Source organism: Columba livia, chromosome 11, assembly GCF_036013475.1.
Source record: "Columba livia isolate bColLiv1 breed racing homer chromosome 11, bColLiv1.pat.W.v2, whole genome shotgun sequence".
NCBI classification, from domain to species: Eukaryota; Metazoa; Chordata; class Aves; order Columbiformes; family Columbidae; genus Columba; species Columba livia.
In genome coordinates this window covers 12,822,418-12,840,147 of record NC_088612.1, presented here as the reverse complement: position 1 = coordinate 12,840,147, position 17,730 = coordinate 12,822,418, and the positions used below count along the sequence as shown (strand labels likewise).

General features: G+C 51.9%; 1 protein-coding gene across 1 annotated transcript in view; it reads right to left on the bottom strand.

Moving 5' to 3' along the window:
• Positions 1-4,768: 4,768 nt before the first annotated feature.
• Positions 4,769-17,730, bottom strand: part of ADAMTS7 (ADAM metallopeptidase with thrombospondin type 1 motif 7) — a 44,067-nt gene continuing 31,105 nt past the window's right edge. Inside the window, exons 21-24 of the mRNA XM_065076851.1 lie at positions 17,386-17,559; positions 16,236-16,382; positions 15,876-16,035; positions 4,769-6,477 (exon numbers count right to left, since the gene is read on the bottom strand). Coding sequence (XP_064932923.1) covers positions 6,305-6,477; positions 15,876-16,035; positions 16,236-16,382; positions 17,386-17,559 — 654 coding nt within the window. The 3' untranslated portion in view covers positions 4,769-6,304. The remainder of the gene's footprint in view (positions 6,478-15,875; positions 16,036-16,235; positions 16,383-17,385; positions 17,560-17,730) is intronic.

Genomic DNA, 17,730 nt, shown 5'->3' with positions numbered 1-17,730 from the left:
CTCACTGGAGAGGTTCCCTGGACACAGTTTCTGCTGCAGATGTGGAGCTGACCACAGATTTACCTTTCCCTGAAGAATCAGGCAGATATTTAGAATCACAGAATCATTTTGGTTGGAAGAGACTCTCAAGATCATGGAGTCCAACCCTTAACCCATCCTGGCACTACCCCACATCCCTGAGAACCTTGTGGCTTTGTGCTTTTCATGAGATTTAAGACCTGCTCCTCCGTGGAACAGCGATGACTCTGGTGGGCTTGTAGTTGGTTAAATGGTGAGAAATCCTTGGGGTTCAGTGCAAACAGCTGTTGAGATTTCAGAGATTTGGAGCCATCTTAATAATCAAGCTTTCCTGAAGGCATGAAATTATTGATTTGGCTTCAGCTGGGCTGCAAATTATAAAGAGTGGGGGGAAATGTTTCTCCTTGTAAGACAGTTGTTAAACAGTATAGCACACGTGTCACAGCTGTGCCAACAAGAGCTCATCTCCTACTTTTAGTGCCAAAGTTACCTTAAAAAAAAAAAGAAAAAACAAACAAACAAAAAACAAAACGGGAGGACAGGCAAGAGGACAATCCCCCTTTTCCACAGGTTACTGCACATCTGCAGAGCTGTCAGTTCCTGCATGTATGGAAATTTACTTTCTTACATTCCAATACTCAGCTTCAGTTAAATTTTACTTACATTTCCCAAGCCCTGCAGCAGTGAAGCCGTATCGTGGTGGCAGAGAAACAGCCAGCGAGCAGGTCGTGCTGTCAGCCTGCAAGTGGAGGAATGGGTCAAGGAGGGGCACACTGGGCATGATTTGAGGTGCCTGAGGACCATACGATGTTTCTCCAAACCCAAGCAGACAGGCACGTGTCACCTGTCCTCGCTTGCTATCAAGTACTAAAGTTGCCCCTTCCTATTATTAATATTTTGCATTTACAATAAGGAGAAACAACTGCAGAGGGCAGCAAGCAGCCACACAGCGCCGTTCCCACTGGGAATCGCTGTCTGCGGGGTGAGGAGCATCCCTGCCCAGGGATCTTGGTCCACACATTCCCCAGGCAGCCTTGGCACCGGGCTGGCATCTCAGGGCGCTGGAGGAGCTGATGGTGACAGCGTCTGGTCTGAGCCGTGACAGTTTCTGCAGGTTTTTGGCTCTCCCTGCTCATGCTCATTGCTCCTGTGCCATGCAAAGGGATTTACAGCAGCTTCTGTTTGTCCAGCCAGGACACAACATTTGCCATCACGTCTCCAGTCCCAGCTCAGTGGGCTGCCAGCCCTTGCGAGCGAGGTGTCAGCTGGGGGTGAGGGGATGGTGTCAGCTGGGGGGTGAGGGGACAGTGTCAGTTGGGAGGTAATGGGACGGTTTGCTTCCTTTCCTGCCGCTCACACCGCGAGGGCTCGTCCTGCCCGATGGCAGCAGGGCTGTGCCAATGGCCCATGGGGCTCGTTTGCAAAACTTTACACGGGGGTGTAACTATTAGTCACTACAGATGGCAACAGGGATGTTGCATAGACAGGCAGAGCTATTATTAGCATCTAGATATTTTTTGTGAAACTTTTCTGTGTAGCACAAGGGCTAGAGGTTCCAAGAACAAGAGAAAAATTTAAAACTCCCTTATTCTTGGCTGAAGAGGCACAGATGGGTGGTGTGAACTGTTCCCGGTCTGTCTGGACTTTGCTGCCTCCTTGTGTACTCAGATCATGGCGGGATCACATCCCTCACCAGTCACCGCAGCTGATGAGGAGCTGGTGACACCTCTGGCTCCGTGGGGATTAAAATGTTCCAGCTGAGATCATCTGGTCAGCAGTGGAGCACTTGGGTAAGATCTGAGAGACTGCAGAACGCAGGTGCTCTGACGGGGCAACCCGGCTGCTTCTCAAGCTGCGGAAGTGTTTTAAGGCTTATTGTTAATAAGAGACACAAACAACCTCCTCCATAAAATGCTGCTGCTTCCCAATTAACGAGCTCTCAGTTCCTTCCTGTCTCCAGCTCTGGAAACGTCTGGAGGTGACAGGGGAGGCACAAGGTCTCTTTTCTAATCAGGAGCCAAAAGCCTCTGGCTCCTCTCAAAGAGGCTTTCAGGAGATCCCGGTGAATAAATAGAAGCAACAGCACAACACGAGCTACAGGTTACTGTCCCAACACCTTCCTCATGCAGGTTTTCCTGCGATGCTGCAAGCAGGAGGAGTCTCAAAGTCTTCCCCTGGTTTAACACCACTGGCCTCGGGCTCCTTTCATGGTCACAAGCCTTCTTCACCACTTTCCCGCTGGATACTAGCCCAGTTCTTTCCCACATTTTTCATTGCCCACTCAAAGGAAGCTCTCACATCTTGCAATTTTTTTTCTGAAATCACACCTGCCATCTGTCTCCAGAAAGCTGGGCTGGATCCAGCTCTGCTGAGGGATGCGGTGGGGACACAGTCAATTTCATCCTACCTCCGACAAGGGGGAAGGAGAAGGGGCTATCAAAAAGATCCAGGTGGAGGTGGGAGAAGAGTTGGGGACTCTGGTGCCTTCCCGGGGCTGAGCACGGCCAGCCCCGATGGCACCTCGATGTCAATGGTTTGCACGGCTGACCTGTTCCAAAATCAGATGTTTGTAAAACAAAAGCACAAACTGAAAGCCTACAGAGAAACAGCAACTATTTCATGGAGGTTTTATACTTACAATTGGTCTTGAAAAAAAGTCCTTTGGAAGTTCAGTTTCACGCATGTCAGGATGGTTTGAATGGGAGCCACAGCTGCAGGCTGGAAAACTGCAAAATCTGGGAGGAAAGGTCTTTCGTTTGAGCCAATATTCCTGTAATGAAAGTCCTCAACTGACCAGGTTTAAGTACTACACCGAAGGAGCAAGCGGCCTGGCTAAGGGGATTAGTTCACCCTGTGTTTGCACCAAAGACAAACTTGAACTGTCTCTGCTTTTGTCCAACCTGCCCGTGCAGCCCCTGTGCACCTCGAGCTGCTCAAACACCCTCCAGCTACCAAACCACACAGCATTTTAAACTTGCCCTTTAGGGTTGATTTGCTACAGATTCAAATTATTATTTAAATTAACTTCATCAACAGTTTCTCAAGAATGAAAGGTTTTCCCTCGTGCCAAATCTGCCTTCTGTGTATTCATCATCTGTCAGTCCGAAAGCTGACATGTGAAACCTGTGAGCAATTCTTTCCCTGCTCGCTAATTACCAGCTGGAGATTATAATAGGTTTCAGGAAATTTAACTGAAATCCTCTTTTAAATACATATTGTTTATTGTTTCCTCTGTAGAAAACATAGGAAAAAACTCCTTAGGAGTGTCTGTCAGGGCTCAGTGCTGGGTGTTTGGGGGCTGGAGGCACAGGGCAGGGAGCTGGAGAAGGAGGTTCAGACCCATCACTTTTTATTTCCTAAGGCAACTCAGCCCGACTTCCAGGGCAGCTTGGGCACTGGATTGCTCTGGGAACAGCTGGAGCGGATAATGCTACAATCCAGAGCTGAATGCGACCTCCCAGAAAATCATTGGAAAGGCAGTTTCTAGTCCTTGTGAAGCTTTATTTGCCTCAATTGCTGTTTGTAACTTTCTATATTTGGGTTGTGTTGGGTTTTATCTTTTTAGACTTTTTCCATCACTCAGAATGTTGTCTTCCCCCTCCCCTCAGCTCTTCCTTCCCTTACGAGCTGCTGAAAGCTCTGGGTTTTGGTTGTTAAAGCCATGAGCTCACCTTGTGGAACATCACACATCTGCTTTCGCAATTCCCTGTCCTAGCAGGGGTGACAGCGAGGGCTCTTGCTGAGTATAAACCCATATGTGTGTAAATATCTGTATTTATCTATTCTCCACGTATATGCAGAGCCAGGGGCCAGCAGGTCTGTCAGCCTCAGCTGCCTGCGAGGAAAGTACAGTCTATGCCACGCACCCCAAAAAAGTGTGAATGATATAACATTTTAAGAACAACTCATTTGAAAGAGGAGTCATAGCTCTGGGATGGCTGCTGTTTTAAGTGAGCTTGCCTAGATTTGTAGAAATGTACATTCCTGCCTTAAAAACCAGCCCTTGGCTCCAGTTAACCAGTGCAGATGTCCAGCCGGTGCTGGGAGGCAAGCAGGCTGCAGGAACAACATTCCCTGTCGCCTCTGACAGAGAAACCAAATGTTTTTCAAATGGGTCAAGTAAACCCGAGCGGCCAAAGGTCAGGGAGATTCTGACCCCCCCGTGGCCCCAGCTCACAATGAGGGGAACCCCCTTTGCTCTGTGCCAAATGAAGCGTACGCGCTCTGCAGCGCTGCTCCTCAATGGGCTCTTTCGGAAGTAATGAACCAAAAGTCTCTTAGAATGACAAAGCGAATGCATCCCGGACCCTGCGCATCCTGGATCTGCGCTGAAAAGCGTGATACGGGGCTTTTCTTCTGTCTGCGCTGGTCTCAGCCAGGGCTCTCTTGGATGGGGGGAAACGCTCTGCTGGGGGCTCCGGTTGAACAAGTGTGTTCTCGGCATGACCACCAAGATGACCTGATGTGCAAAACTGGAGCATGTGTCACCTCAATGCAGGGGCTGAAACCTTCAGACCTGCGAGTCACCAGCACTTACCCATCGACCAGCTCATGTCTCGGTCACACAAATCCCAGCTGCAAACAGCCTGGAATGATCTTCAGATGTAAAGTGTTTGCTGCTTTCTGCCGCAGCAGAGGGTAATCACACCCCTGCTGCTGCCAGTGCCTAAACTGTCTCTACTTAATTGCATTTTCAGTGAAAAATCCCTTGAAATACCCCAAGGGGAAGAGAAAATATGAAACCCTTCCATTTCCTTCAGTAACTGTTTAATTTAACACACTCGAGAGCTATAGTCATTAAAGCCCAACACATTTCGAGGCCATCCCTTGGCAAAACCTGGGAGCGGGATGAAAGCTCGGGACGGATGGTGCTGGTGAGAAGGAAAACAGGACTGAACACAGCCATTCGAAACATAAAAAATTTACACCACATTGGAAAGGAATAAACCACAAACGGTAAAGCCATGGCTTGTGTTTTACATACAACATTTCCTCCATTCTGGGATGGAACGTCGTTCCCGACAGCACAGGTGACACAGAAACACGCCCTGGGCTCGGCCCTTCCCCGTGCCCTGGCTACACACAGGGCTGCCTTTGGGTTCTCCCAGTTTTTGGGCATCCTCTATAGTCCAGAGAGTCATACAGAAAGGAATTCCTACCTAAATGCTCCTGACTCTCCTCTGAGGACCAACTTAACAGCAAATTCTCCCTAAGACAGGGAGAGATTAACATACGACACCCCTGGACCAGGCTGTGCTGGCTGAGTGCCGCTCCTCGTACAGTATCAAATATTCTAGTTAAAAGAATCAACTAATCTTAACAGAGGTGAATCTATATAAGCAGGAAAAAGGTCTTCAGCTTGTAAGAACATAGAAAAACACCTTAACCAACTATTAAACTGCTATGCCGTAATCGCATACGGAAATCCCGGTGTGTGAGCACTTTGCTTTGCTGGAAGGATGTGGTGGGGGATGCGCTGCCCACCACCGGGATCCTTCACAAACACCCGCATGGGAATGCACCATTGGGCTCCAAACCGACATGTCATTTCACTCATGCTTTGGTGTCCCTGACCGTCCCTGGAATGACATGGGCAGTGGCTTTGGCACAGACAGACAGCAGAGAGGGCAAGGGTGCGGAGCTGCCGCACACACCGCGAGACCGCAGCTCGGCGGGTAACTGAAGCTGATACTTCATTCCTCTGCCCTGTCTCAATTTCTTAAATTACAGCTGTTTAACTTCAGCGTGTAAACATTCTAATGCAAATTACAGGAATGGGTTGCCAGCTTCAAGTCCCTTAAGAAAAAAAAAAAACTAATTCAAAGTGTGGTCTGTACTGGTGGAATGCTAGATGCTCACTTCATACATACAAAAATAATAATAAAAGTCGAGAGTTTTGTGTTGGCCTGCCAACACCATTAGGAGGCTGAAAATGTCAAATGATAGCACCACAATCATTTTTGAGAGGTCACCCCCAAACTATTGCTGCTTTTGGTTTCCCTTCCCCTAAGTGTTTCCCCGCTGGTTCCCCGGTGGCAGCGTGACCCTGCGGGACCTGCACCCCCAGCCCACATCAGACCTGGTTTTTCAGACTGATAGTTTGAGCACCATTATAGTGTAGCACAAATTAAAGAAATCAAGACTTTCCCATATTCTGAAAGAGCACCGCACAGCTTGCCGGGACGAGGCAGAGCCGCAAGTCCTGGCTGTGACCCAGTTCCCTGCGCCGTGCTGCTCCGGGAGCCCTCGCGGGGCCGGGCACTTCTTGCCCTCAGGGACAGCCCTGTCACCTCCTGGACGCCCGCTCGTCCCCGCGGTCCCGGTCGGGCGCCGCGTGGTGCCCGTGCTGGTGGCAGCTCCGGCAGCACTGGAGACGGACCGTGGGGAGGTGGCACCTTCCCAGGATCCGCAGGGTCTGGCAGAAGCCGAACGTCAAGCGGTCGCGCTCGCAGACGAATCCTGGAGGGGAGGTGAGAGGACAAGGACAACGTTATTGCTGGTGTCATCAGTGCGGTTATCAGGCGTTTGATGCAAAAATTGGCACATGGTTGGCAGAGACAAGGACAGACAATGCAGAACCCATCTTCATCTGGGTACCAAGCACCCTCGTTATTTCTAATTGCCAGCAGAAATAACACCTCTGCTGCTGTCTGCAGTTCCGTGGCATCTTCCCAGGGTCGTGGCACCACATGGGGAGCAGGGCTGAGCCCTGTGCTGCAGCCTGGGAGAGGTGAAAAACCTCCCTGAACGGACACCTCTTTCCAGTCCCCAGCCCCTTCCTGCAATGCTGGCAGAAGGTGGTAGAAAGGCAAGAATCCATTCATCTTTGCATTGTGGTTAGATTATTTGGAGAAGCAGCATCATCCGGTCTTCCTGCAGGTGTCTTGCAAACCTCCAAACAACATCAGTGCTCTTTTGAGGATGGGCTTTGTTTTGAGAACTGCTGCTCCAGTGCCAGCACCCGGCGCCGCTGCGGGGGCAGCACCCGGACCAGCTGCAGCAGCACTGGCTGTGGGTCGCAGTCCGGCCACCCCCAGGCTGAGTCACACTCAGGCTGAGCAAACTGTTTGCAGAAACAGTTTCCTGTCTGCAAACAGTCTGGGAATCACAAATCCCTCCCGGGGCCGAGGGCGACACGTCGGGGCGTTTGGTCCAGCACTGGGGTTCACAGAGGGAGAGACACGAGTGTTGCCCCAGAGACACCTTGTCCTTGGGGTGCGATAGGGCAGAACGTCGCACCACTGCCAAACACTCTCACATCTGCCACTGCATGTGAATCCTGGTGTGGTGCATCCTGTGGGATGGCATGGGACATGATCAGGAGGGGACAGCCCTCCCTGCACCATCAGCAGCAGCTCCAGAAATCAGCCCCAGCAGCTCCAACGTCAGCCTGACCCAGATCAAACAGGCTGCAGCTCGGCTTAGTTACAGTGGCAGAGACCCATCACCTTGTTTATAAGCAGATATAGTTGGTTTGCTTTCATTTTTAATTTCTTCCTTCTCTACTTTATACCAAAACATGTGCAGCCTCCAGTATCTCACACAGTTCTTAAGACTCATTTAAATTAATCAGATCTGTCTAATTATATCTCTGGCACAAGCGATTAAAATAAATGACAGCTCTTCTCTGAAAAAGGGCAGTCGATGCTCCCTGGAGTGGACATGAGGGACTGGCACCCCTGGTCTCCTCACACTGCCTCTCTCTGGGCACCCTCTGCCTAGGATAACACTGAGGAGATGCAGAAACAAGGCATGAAAATGAGCTTTTCTCTTTCTCAGGACACTTTTCTGCTGGGAAAACAGTGGGACCAAGCTGGGAGAGCTCTCGCTGCCCATTGCCCCTCACCATCTCTCCCAGGCTTTGCTCGGGGAAAGGCTGTTGCCCCTGTTCCCACGGGGATGAGCTAGCCAGCAGCAGTTAATGCAAAGGACACAGCAGATGCAGCACAGAGACCTTTCCCCATCTGGGATTTCAATCACAGCCCTCACTCCATCAGCAAGGAGGTCACCCTATTGGTCTAAAATTAATTTTCTATTTCAGTAGAGGTATTTCCTCTCTTCCTCTTGAGCAACAGCTATTTCTGCCCGGCAATAGTGTCTCTGTGCCCTGAAGAAAGCATCTGACACAGCAGCTGCTGCCAGCGCTGCCGGCTCCGGCAGCTGCAGACGGGCCAGGACCGAGTGCCAGATCCCGGCATCGCCCTCCTGGGCTGGGGTTTGGTCCAGCCCCTGGGTGCTGGGGGACAATGTGGAATTTTCCTGCTGGTTGAGCAAAATGGATGAGGAATTGCTGCAAAGCCCAGAGAGGGGCAGGCCAAGATGAGGCTCTGAGCAGCCTGAGCTGGGTAAAGATGTCCCTGCTCATGGCAGGGGTGGGACTGCATGAGCTGTGAAGATCCCTTCAACCCAAACCCTTCTGTGATTCTGTGTCCCCAGACCTGCCATGAGAGCAGCCATGCTGTGTGACAGCACCAGAGCCGGTCGGGTAACAGAACAGTTTGCTGGTGCAATGCTGCATGGGGTTCTCAGGGATGGTCTCCCCAGAGCATCCCCCAAACCCCCAAAGCCCTTTGGCATCAGGACAGACACACACACACGGACACGTGTCTTCAGTCCCACCTGCATGGGCTGCAGGACAGCAATGTCTCACACAGGGATTCTAAAATGCCTCTAAGGTCCCTGATGAGAAAAGCTGAAAAGTGGCATTTCAGCCTGGAGAAGCCCCTCATGTCCCCAGTAGCTGGCGATGGCAATAGCGGGGCGCACCAGCCTCCACCTAAGCTGCACCTTACAAGGCCCTGGTGCCCAGCTCTGGCTTAGCACACTGATCTCAACCGTCTCCTCACTCATGCAGGATTCATTAATCATTTACTCTTCACTGGGGCACGACCGCTGGGTAACCCCCTGCCTGACCTGCATGCCCTGAAGGATTTATAAACTTGTGGTGTTTTGGGTCCCTGGTTTTGGAAGCGACATAGAGTAGGGGAGACGGGGACACAGCAACAGCTCCCAGCAGGCAGGACAGGGGCTGGCTTGTTTGGGGGGCGTTATTCACTGCATTGCACGGAGCAAGTGTAACAGCAGAAAAAACTCCACAGCGTTTAGAAGAATCCAGTTACAAACACTGCAGGGATGGCCAGGAATGTCAGCAGTGTTTCGGGGGGTCAGTCCCAGGGTGATGCTCCTGGGGGGATGCTATGCTGAGGCAAACCCTCTCAAGCACCTTGGTATTTTTAGCTGTGGTGCCTCGCTGGGCTCCTTTCTGTCCATGAGCCTTCTGCTTATCATAACGAGCTTTCTAGAAAGCTATTTATGGACCACAACCAAGCTGCCTCCTGCCTTCCCCTGCACGAGCTGCAAATGCTGCTGGAGCCTGGACGGGGCCATCGCTGGAACAGACCCTCCATGGGACCCGCCGCAGGACTCGGGGCTTCCAAAGCGTCTCAATAAAGCGAAGCCAATGGGACTTGTGGAGTGCTCAGCGTTCCTGCAGCTCGAGCCGTGCTCCAGTCTGACACAGCGTCCCAGTGTGGATGTGTGCGGGGTCAAGTTCAGGTCTGAAAGTCTTGGCGGAGATCGTGATTCCTCCCTGGAATTTGGTCTTGGGTAAGGGAAGCTGTAATAAGCACTTCATTTGTCAGCTCTTCAGAGAGAGTCCCTACAGAATTGGCTTAATTTTCATTTAATCCTTATACTGTTATTTTTTTCTATTAACATTTTTTTTAATATAATCCTAACACTTCATTTGAACATATGCTCCAGTATTCAAGCCTGTGCCAAATTTTAGTCTAAAGAAATAGCTTAAAGCAGGGTTTTTAAAATCCAGGCTAAGTCAGCACATTAGAAACTGAAAACCCCCACTTTTTTTAGTTGTTTTTTTAAGTTGGCGTGGAAGTCGCTTTAAATTTCATTTAAGCTTCTGCCGTACAGACCTAAGCATTTACTTTTATGCTCAGGGAAAAAATAAACTTCCTGGAACAGGTTTTGTAAAAACAAGGAAAGGGTGAGCTTAGAGCTGAGCTAGCAAAACCAGAGCTTAAGCTGCTGACCTTTGGCCTTGGGGATGCTCTCAGAGCCAGTGCCAAATTTAACAAGGATTATCGCAGGTCCTGCTCCGGGGCTGCGGTGCCCCCCCGGGACCCGGCAGGGACGCAGGCAGCACGTCCATCGCCGGCAGCACAGATCTGATGTGTGCTCAGCTGCCAGGTTTGCCTGCACAGGCAGGCGGCGGCACGGCCACAGCTTGGGAAACGGGGAGAAAAGCACAAAAACCCACCCGTGTTCAGGTCTCAGCCCCAGCACCATCACGGAGTTCCCATCGACACCCCCTGAACACCCAGCCAGGGGATTACAGACCAGAGGGAGTAAAACACACGTCCTTGCTGAGGTTCAGAGGGATTAGCCATTTTTCAGAGTCTCTGGATCACACAGACAGAAATTCGCGTTTCCAAAAAGCCGTGGCAGAGCCAGGACTTCACTCTGCATTGTCTCCCCCGTCCTTCTCATGAGCACAGGGAGGGGAGAAGAAGCCAATTCTGCTGAAATGAGGTGCTGAACACACCCTGCCTTTCTCTCTGAACCCCCAAACCGCTTTAAACACTCCAAATCCAGAGCTTCCCACAGCCAACCCCACAATCAAGCTGGAGCGACAGCCATATCACGCTACGGAACCTTTCCTGCTTCTGGCTTTTTGTCACACAAGGCTCGGGCAGGGGAAAGCGCTCAGCAGCAGCGCTGAGCCCCATCTGGTTCCAGCCCGAGAGAACCTGACCCAGCAGGACCCGGCGCTGCCAGCATTGCCACAGCCGAGCACGGCTGCTCCTCCAGCCACCCGCAAAGCTCCACTGCTTCATTTGTGTCCTTGCTTTCCCTATTTTTAGCACTTCAAAGCTGAGGCAAATATCCTCCCTGCTGAAGGACTGTCTGTCTTCTGCATGGAAAAATACGCCTTTGATGTATTTTGGGGAGTTTTCAGAAAAGTTAAATAAGAGCTAATCTCTTGTTGCTGATATCAGGCTTTGCCTGCTCCCTGCCAGGTTGGTCTTTTGGGTCACTGGGTACCTGCACAGGGTGTCCCGTGCCCAGGGCAGGCTAGGAGCAGGTCCATATACCCTCCTAATTGCTTGGCCTGGACACTGAGATCCATTGAGATTTACACTTTCCGAAACTTGGTGGTTGTCAAAGAGGATGGAGGAGAAACATCTCCCAACACTGGAGGAGAAGTATCTCCCACCATCTCTGCTCAAATCAAAAAGCATGTGATACTGCAATAAGGAAACCCAACTGTTCTCATTGTGGGGATGAAATGGGTCTTTCCTGCTCCACCTGCTGCTGGTTATGGTGTTTTTTCTCCTGCTGCCCAGGTTTTCAGGGGATCTGTGTGGACACAGCGTGAGGCCGGGGTGTGCTGGCATCTGGGTGCATTCTGGGACCTGCACAGCACCGTCACCGCTCACATCGGGCATCTGATCTGCATCAGCCCCTTGGCAGGATGGGACAGGACACCTGAGCAGCCTCTGCCAGCCTTTGTCACTGCAGCCTGTTTCTCCATTAGGCTACAACGTGTAACACTCACTTCTCCCACATTTAATAAAAACAGGGAATCCTTTCCCAAGCTCCCATTTTTCCATTGACAGCTGTTGTTAATTAGCAGTAAATAAAGGGCACTTAATGACTCGCTCAGCAGCACCTCCCTGTCTTGCCACTTGGATACAGGCTTACATGCTCAAATAACAGAGAAAATTGGAATTTGCTGCAATTATTTCTAGTATGTATCCCTTGGGGACAAATTCAGCTACATGCAGCACCATGAATAATTTCATTTCCCTACTCAAAGCAAGGAGGAATAAAACATCTAATTGCCAATTAATCCTGAGGCAACAAGAAACGCAACCAGACGCTGGATAAAGAGCCCGAGGCACCGCTGGGCTGAGGAGGGGCCGGTGTCTGGGACTCACCCCAGCATGTCCCTGGGGCAGGGGGCTGCGCCTCTTAGACCCCCCGAGCCACAACCCCACCAAACACGGTCCCCACGCCAATTGCTCCATCCCAATGGAAACCCCTGCACTGCTCCCAGAGAACCTGCACCCACGGCCAGCTCAGACCTACTGGATTTGTTCTCAGCCCAGCTGAGCGCTTCACCTGAGTTCCTTCGGTATTTAGAGCCTGAGACACTTGTGGGGAACAGTCATTTTTGCTGGAGCAAAGCACCGACCCCTCATCTGCTTAGTGTGAATTTGGGGAACTCACAGACCCACTCACTCTCAGATCCAGGAAACAAGCATGAGGGAAATTATTAATTTTATGACATTTGCCACAACAAATGCCCTGTGGGCTGCACACATTCAGTCCTGGTCAGGGCTGTTCACCCATCACCAACGGGGTCTGGCCAAAAGCCACCACGGCTCGGATCACCCCCCAGCATCCTCCTCCGACAAAAAGCAATCACTGCTTTTGTGTTTTGAGACTGCTTGACCTGCTGGATGAAGTAGTGCTGGTTTCTCCAAGCTCTCACATGGGACCTGCTGCTCAGCTCCTTTCCAAGAGGGCCGTAAAACAAAGTGTAAGACTCAAACACAGAAACAAACATGCTGTGAGAGGTTTTTTCCAGCTTTCTGAGTTACAAGAAATGACCGGGTGAGAGGAGTGGCCGGTGTGGGTGTGAGAGCCCTGCTCGGTGTTGGGGAATCAGAGGGAACAGGTTTTCCTGGGCTGGGGGCTGCTCTGACCGCCCCAGCCCTGCCCCAGCTCTAGCCAAGCTGTCCCCACTCCTGTCCCCAGCCGTGCTGTCAAGAGGAGAGCGATATCCCCCTCCGTGTCGCCCTCCACGTCCCCCGCCCCTGACACCAGCAAGGAGTCACTAGCAAGGGCCAGAGCCACGGTGCTCAGCCCCAGGTGGATTTTCCTGCACTGCAGTCACATTTATTCAAGTTCCTCGTCTCAGCACGGAGCACGATCAATGTTCCCAGCCTGGCTGGGCCATCACATGGAGGTGTCTGGTGCCCGATGGGCCCCGATGCTGGCCAGGAGCCACCTAAGGACACGGCCACCCTTATCTGCTCCACTCACAGCTGGATGCAGCTGTAACACCACAGGCACGTTTTAAAATAACCTCACTGTAATCACCAATTCATTTACAACCTGGCGACAGACAGGATTCTGGTTCTAATTAATCCCGACCTCCTTTAATTCATGAGAGCTGATCGTCGGTAGAGATGTTTGTTTATGTTTAATCTGTTCCACCTCTGTTAAAAATTCATCTGATAATGGCTCTAACATTTAAACCCTACTGGGGTTATTCACATTTTTGTGTCCAGTAAGAACACGACTGCTCACAAAGACAAATACATGATTTTGCTGGTATTGGTGCACTTCATGTTACAGGAGATAGAGGTTCCTTGTGCTTCTAACATAAACACATGAATCACTCCAGCCTGCATTAATCTTGTGCAGCAAAGACCCTTTAAAACACAGGAAAGGGCTGGAGTTTACGTTCCTGCCTTTTCTGGGAGCCTCTGCCTGTTGATTTACACATCTGTGATTTCCTGCCATGTGAAAGTTTCGTTCCTCTTCATGGTTTGGCAGGAAATGTTTGTATTTCCAAGAGGCGTTTCCTGCCCTGGGTTACAGCCAGAGCATTTATGTCATTTTTAATCCAGGATTTTAACATTTATTTGTGTGCTTCCTACACTTCTAAGCGGTTACTCGGGTAGAGCCTTGGCCATGCTGCACGGCTCCACGGCTCTCATCACCAAGCCCGGCACGGAAATATTCCCGTGACAAAAATAGCTGCAACCGCACATCATTTCTTGAACAAGCCTGACTAGTTATTTCCCAAATGTTGAACTGCCCAACGGACTTGCAAATGCAGGAGGGTCATGCAGCCACCAAAAAGGAGCGGTCTGATGGCTAAAACCATCCCAACAGCCAGTGGGCACCGTCTCTAAGTCCTGATTAACCAAAACCAGTGCTCCCGCCGTCTCCAGAACCAGTTTTAGGAGGAACACGGCTGAATACAGGAAAATATAAAGAGCTGGCGGATGCGAACGGGTGTCCCTGGCTGCAGAGGGGTCTCTGCCCAGCACCCAGGCACAGCCATCCCGGCCCTGCTCCGGCTCTCAGCCCTCTCTTTGTCCAATAAACCTCCCGAGGGTCTAACGTTTCCTTCTGGCCAGACAGAAAGCCTTTTTTTTTTTTTTTTGTCCAGACACATTTAAAAGATAAGCTGGATTAATGATTAACATGCTAATATCAATGACATCTAATCTCCTCATTATATTGCTTTTCCTTTTACGTGCTGTTAACCCTTGCAGCCCCAAGGTTTATGGCTCTTAGGGAACTGCCTGGTGCCATGAGATTTTTTCCTATGAGTGAAGGTGCGAGGAGAAGCCAAGTGAGAGCCTGTGGCATGGCCAAGCACCGCAGCTGCAGCCAGAGCAGGTCAGTGACGCTGGGACAGTGCACGGTGCAGGGGAACACAGGACTGACAGCTGGAGCATCTGCTGGGACATACCCACCAATGCTGGAGAACAGGGCTTTTATCTGAACTTCTAGTGGTGAGCCAAGGCTTGTTTCAAAATTTTTTTGTGTTGGGAGTTTGTCACTAAACAGCTTTCTGGTGCTCAGAGAGCTTAGTCTCTTGATATTTCCTTCTGGCTTCTTTTTTCTGAATTACACGTGGTTCCTGCACCAGGTGTCATCACCCCGTGCCACCCCTGGCGTGGTCCCTTTGCTGGTGATGCTGCTGCCTCTGACAAGCACATCCCAGTTCATATTTGTGCCAGTAATAAAAAACATGCTTGGTCCCTTGAGAACGGAATGCTCTGGACATTTCTAGATGGTTATAACATTCCCACTTAATTATCGATTAGCCAAGCTAGCCTTACACAACTCATGTCTAAAACACCCCCTCCCTCTTCCCACAGACACATTGCTGCTTAGTTGACTGGTTTTCCTCCCTCCCCCATCACCCCCCTTGCTGCAGTTGACTCCAGCTCCCAGTTCGGCAGCACCACAAGCACCCTGTCCCCATCGCCCTCCCCCAGCACCCAGCCCATCCCAGGCTGGGTGCTGCTGTGCTGGCTGCACGGCCCTTTCCGGGGTCCCTTCCTGGGGTCCCCTTCCCAGGGCAGGACAGTGTCGTGCTGCCAGCCAGTTGGGAGAGCATGGGGCACAACCTGCCCTGGAAAAATTAATGGAGTGTAGGTTGTCTATCAGCACAGCCAGTTATTCCAGGCACCCTCTTCCAGGATACCTAGGCAGACCCACAAGTAAAAGGTTTGGAGAAGAAAAATAAAGAATGAGTCTAAACTTGGCTAAAAACCACTTCTACAGCTCCCAGGCCCAGAAATGGGTTCTGTTCTTGCACATCCTTTACTTGTTTCATGGCATGGCTTCGAGGAGACGGCACAGCACCCCCACACAGCACCCACCAACATGGTGCCACTGGACCTCCCGAGCACACAGCATGCTGGGTGACACCGTGCTGTGCCTCGTCACCTTGCTGTGTGACCCACAATGAGCATAAAACCTGTGCACACCCGAGTTTCTAATGGGGTGTCGCTGCCTCAGCCCTGACCAGTGCTGCGTGGGGGCAAAGTGTCTCCAGCCCCAGCAGAGGATGGTAAAGGAGGACGAGGCAGAGCTCCTCAATAAAACTGATGATGGAGGAGCTGCTAACTCTCCAGCTAATATTCCTGAACTGAGAACTTGGGTGGTTTTCGCAGCAATCTCCACAATTACCACCATGTCCTCAAAACACAGCATTTATCCCAAATGGCACACACAGGCTATGGGGAAGCGTAACCACATGGAACAGAAAACATTCAGCTTTCAGGATGGGCAGGACGGTCACTTACCTGCTTCAGAGCTCTCGCAGTCCTGGGGGTTGCACTTCTGCGTGCTCTCGGGCCAGGGCTCATGGTCGCAGAGGCTGCTGTCCTCCTCGGCCAGCCCCGTCCTGGTGTTGATGCACTTGACCTGGCGCCGCTGGATGCCCCCGCCACAGGGAGCTGTGCACTGTGGGAGCAGGAAAGACCTGTCAGCCTGGGGGGCACCCATCCCTGTGTCCTGCAGAGCCACCACTGCAGAGCTGTCCCCAGCACCACAGAGCCGTCCCAGCACCACGCCATGCCAGCAGCACCAGACCCCAGGACGTTTTCACTGCAGTAGTGCGCAGTCTGGTTCCAAGGGCTGGTTTCCCCCCACCCCTTGCTCACCTCTCCCCAGGAGCCCACCATCCAGGTGGTGCAGGGGTGTGTGTTGCAAGGCCGGGTGGCATTGGGCCGAAGCGTCTCCTCACAGCGACCCAACTCCGGGCACGTCACCAGCCGTTCCTGCTCCCCACCGCCGCACGACTCCGAGCACTGCCGAGACATGAGCTGTCAAAAGGGGAAGCCAGAGGGGGCAGGAGACAGGCACGCACTCCATGCATTGCTGTCTTAAAAAAACATGCTGCAAACCCACCCTACAAATACAAAAGAACCTGCAAAACCTGCCCCCCAGGGGAAGTCTCTGCTTTGCAGCTACCTCTGCTCCCAGTGGGTGATTTCCTTCCTGGGGATCAGAACTGGCCAGGAGGTTCCCAGAGGATCCAGCAGACCCGCTGTAGGCATCTGCTTGAATTATGCAGGTGTGTGAATCATAAACATTTGGGTTGGAAAAGCCACTCAAGATCATCGAGTCCAACCATTACCCCACTGCTGGCACTGATCCATGTCCCTGAGAACCTCATCTCTGTCTGTTCAACTCCTCCAGGGATGGTGACTCCACCACTGCCCTGGGCAGCCTGTTCCCATGCCCGACAGCCCTTTGGGGAAGAAATTGTTCCCCAGAACCAACCTCAACCTCCCCTGTTGCAACTTGAGGCTGTTTCCTCTTGTCCTGGCACTTGTTCCTGGGGAGCAGAGCCCGACCCACCCTGGCTCCAAGCTGCTTTCAGGCAGTTCAGAGATCAGAAGGTCTCCCCTCAGCTCCTGTTCTCCAGCTGAACCCCCCAGGTCCTTCAGCCGCTCCCATCACACTTGTGCTCCAGCCCCTTCCCCAGCTTTGTTCCCTTCTCTCAACTCGCTCCAGCACCTCAAAGGCTTTCTTGGTGTGAAGGGCCCAAAACTGACCCCCAGATTCAAGGTGCAGCCTGAGCCCACTGCCTCCCTGCAGTGACTGGGGGGTCCCAGCAACGTGTCTGCAGGGCTGCAGACAGCTCAACTCCGCAGCCACCCGCTACTGAGCATTTACTCTGGGCCAGCAAACACCAAGTGCTGGTTCAACACGGTTCCAGGGAGACAGAAGCAAGATAACTGCAGATGTGAGACCCCAGCTGCCATGCCCTGGGGCTGAGCGCTGCCCCCAGAGCCCCGGCAGCCCTACCTCTCTCCAGGAGGACGTGTACCAGTCCAGGCACGGTGCACTCTGGCAGGGCAGCTGTGCTGGCGGTTTGTAGAGCACAGCCTGGCAGTGGAAGGGCCGCAGGAGCCGCTGGTCCCTGGTGTCGACGCACTGCACATCTCGAACCTTCGTCCCCCCGCCACAGCTCCGGGAGCACTGGGAAACGGCACCAGCATCACACGGGGCAGGGGGACCCCATGGGCAAAGGGACGTGACCTCAGAGACATGCTTTGCTTTGGGCTGGGTTGACACTCAACTTCTTTTCACCTCTTTCTTTAGTTCAAGCGAGAGAAAAATCCATGCAGCTCTGAATCTGCTACTAACTTC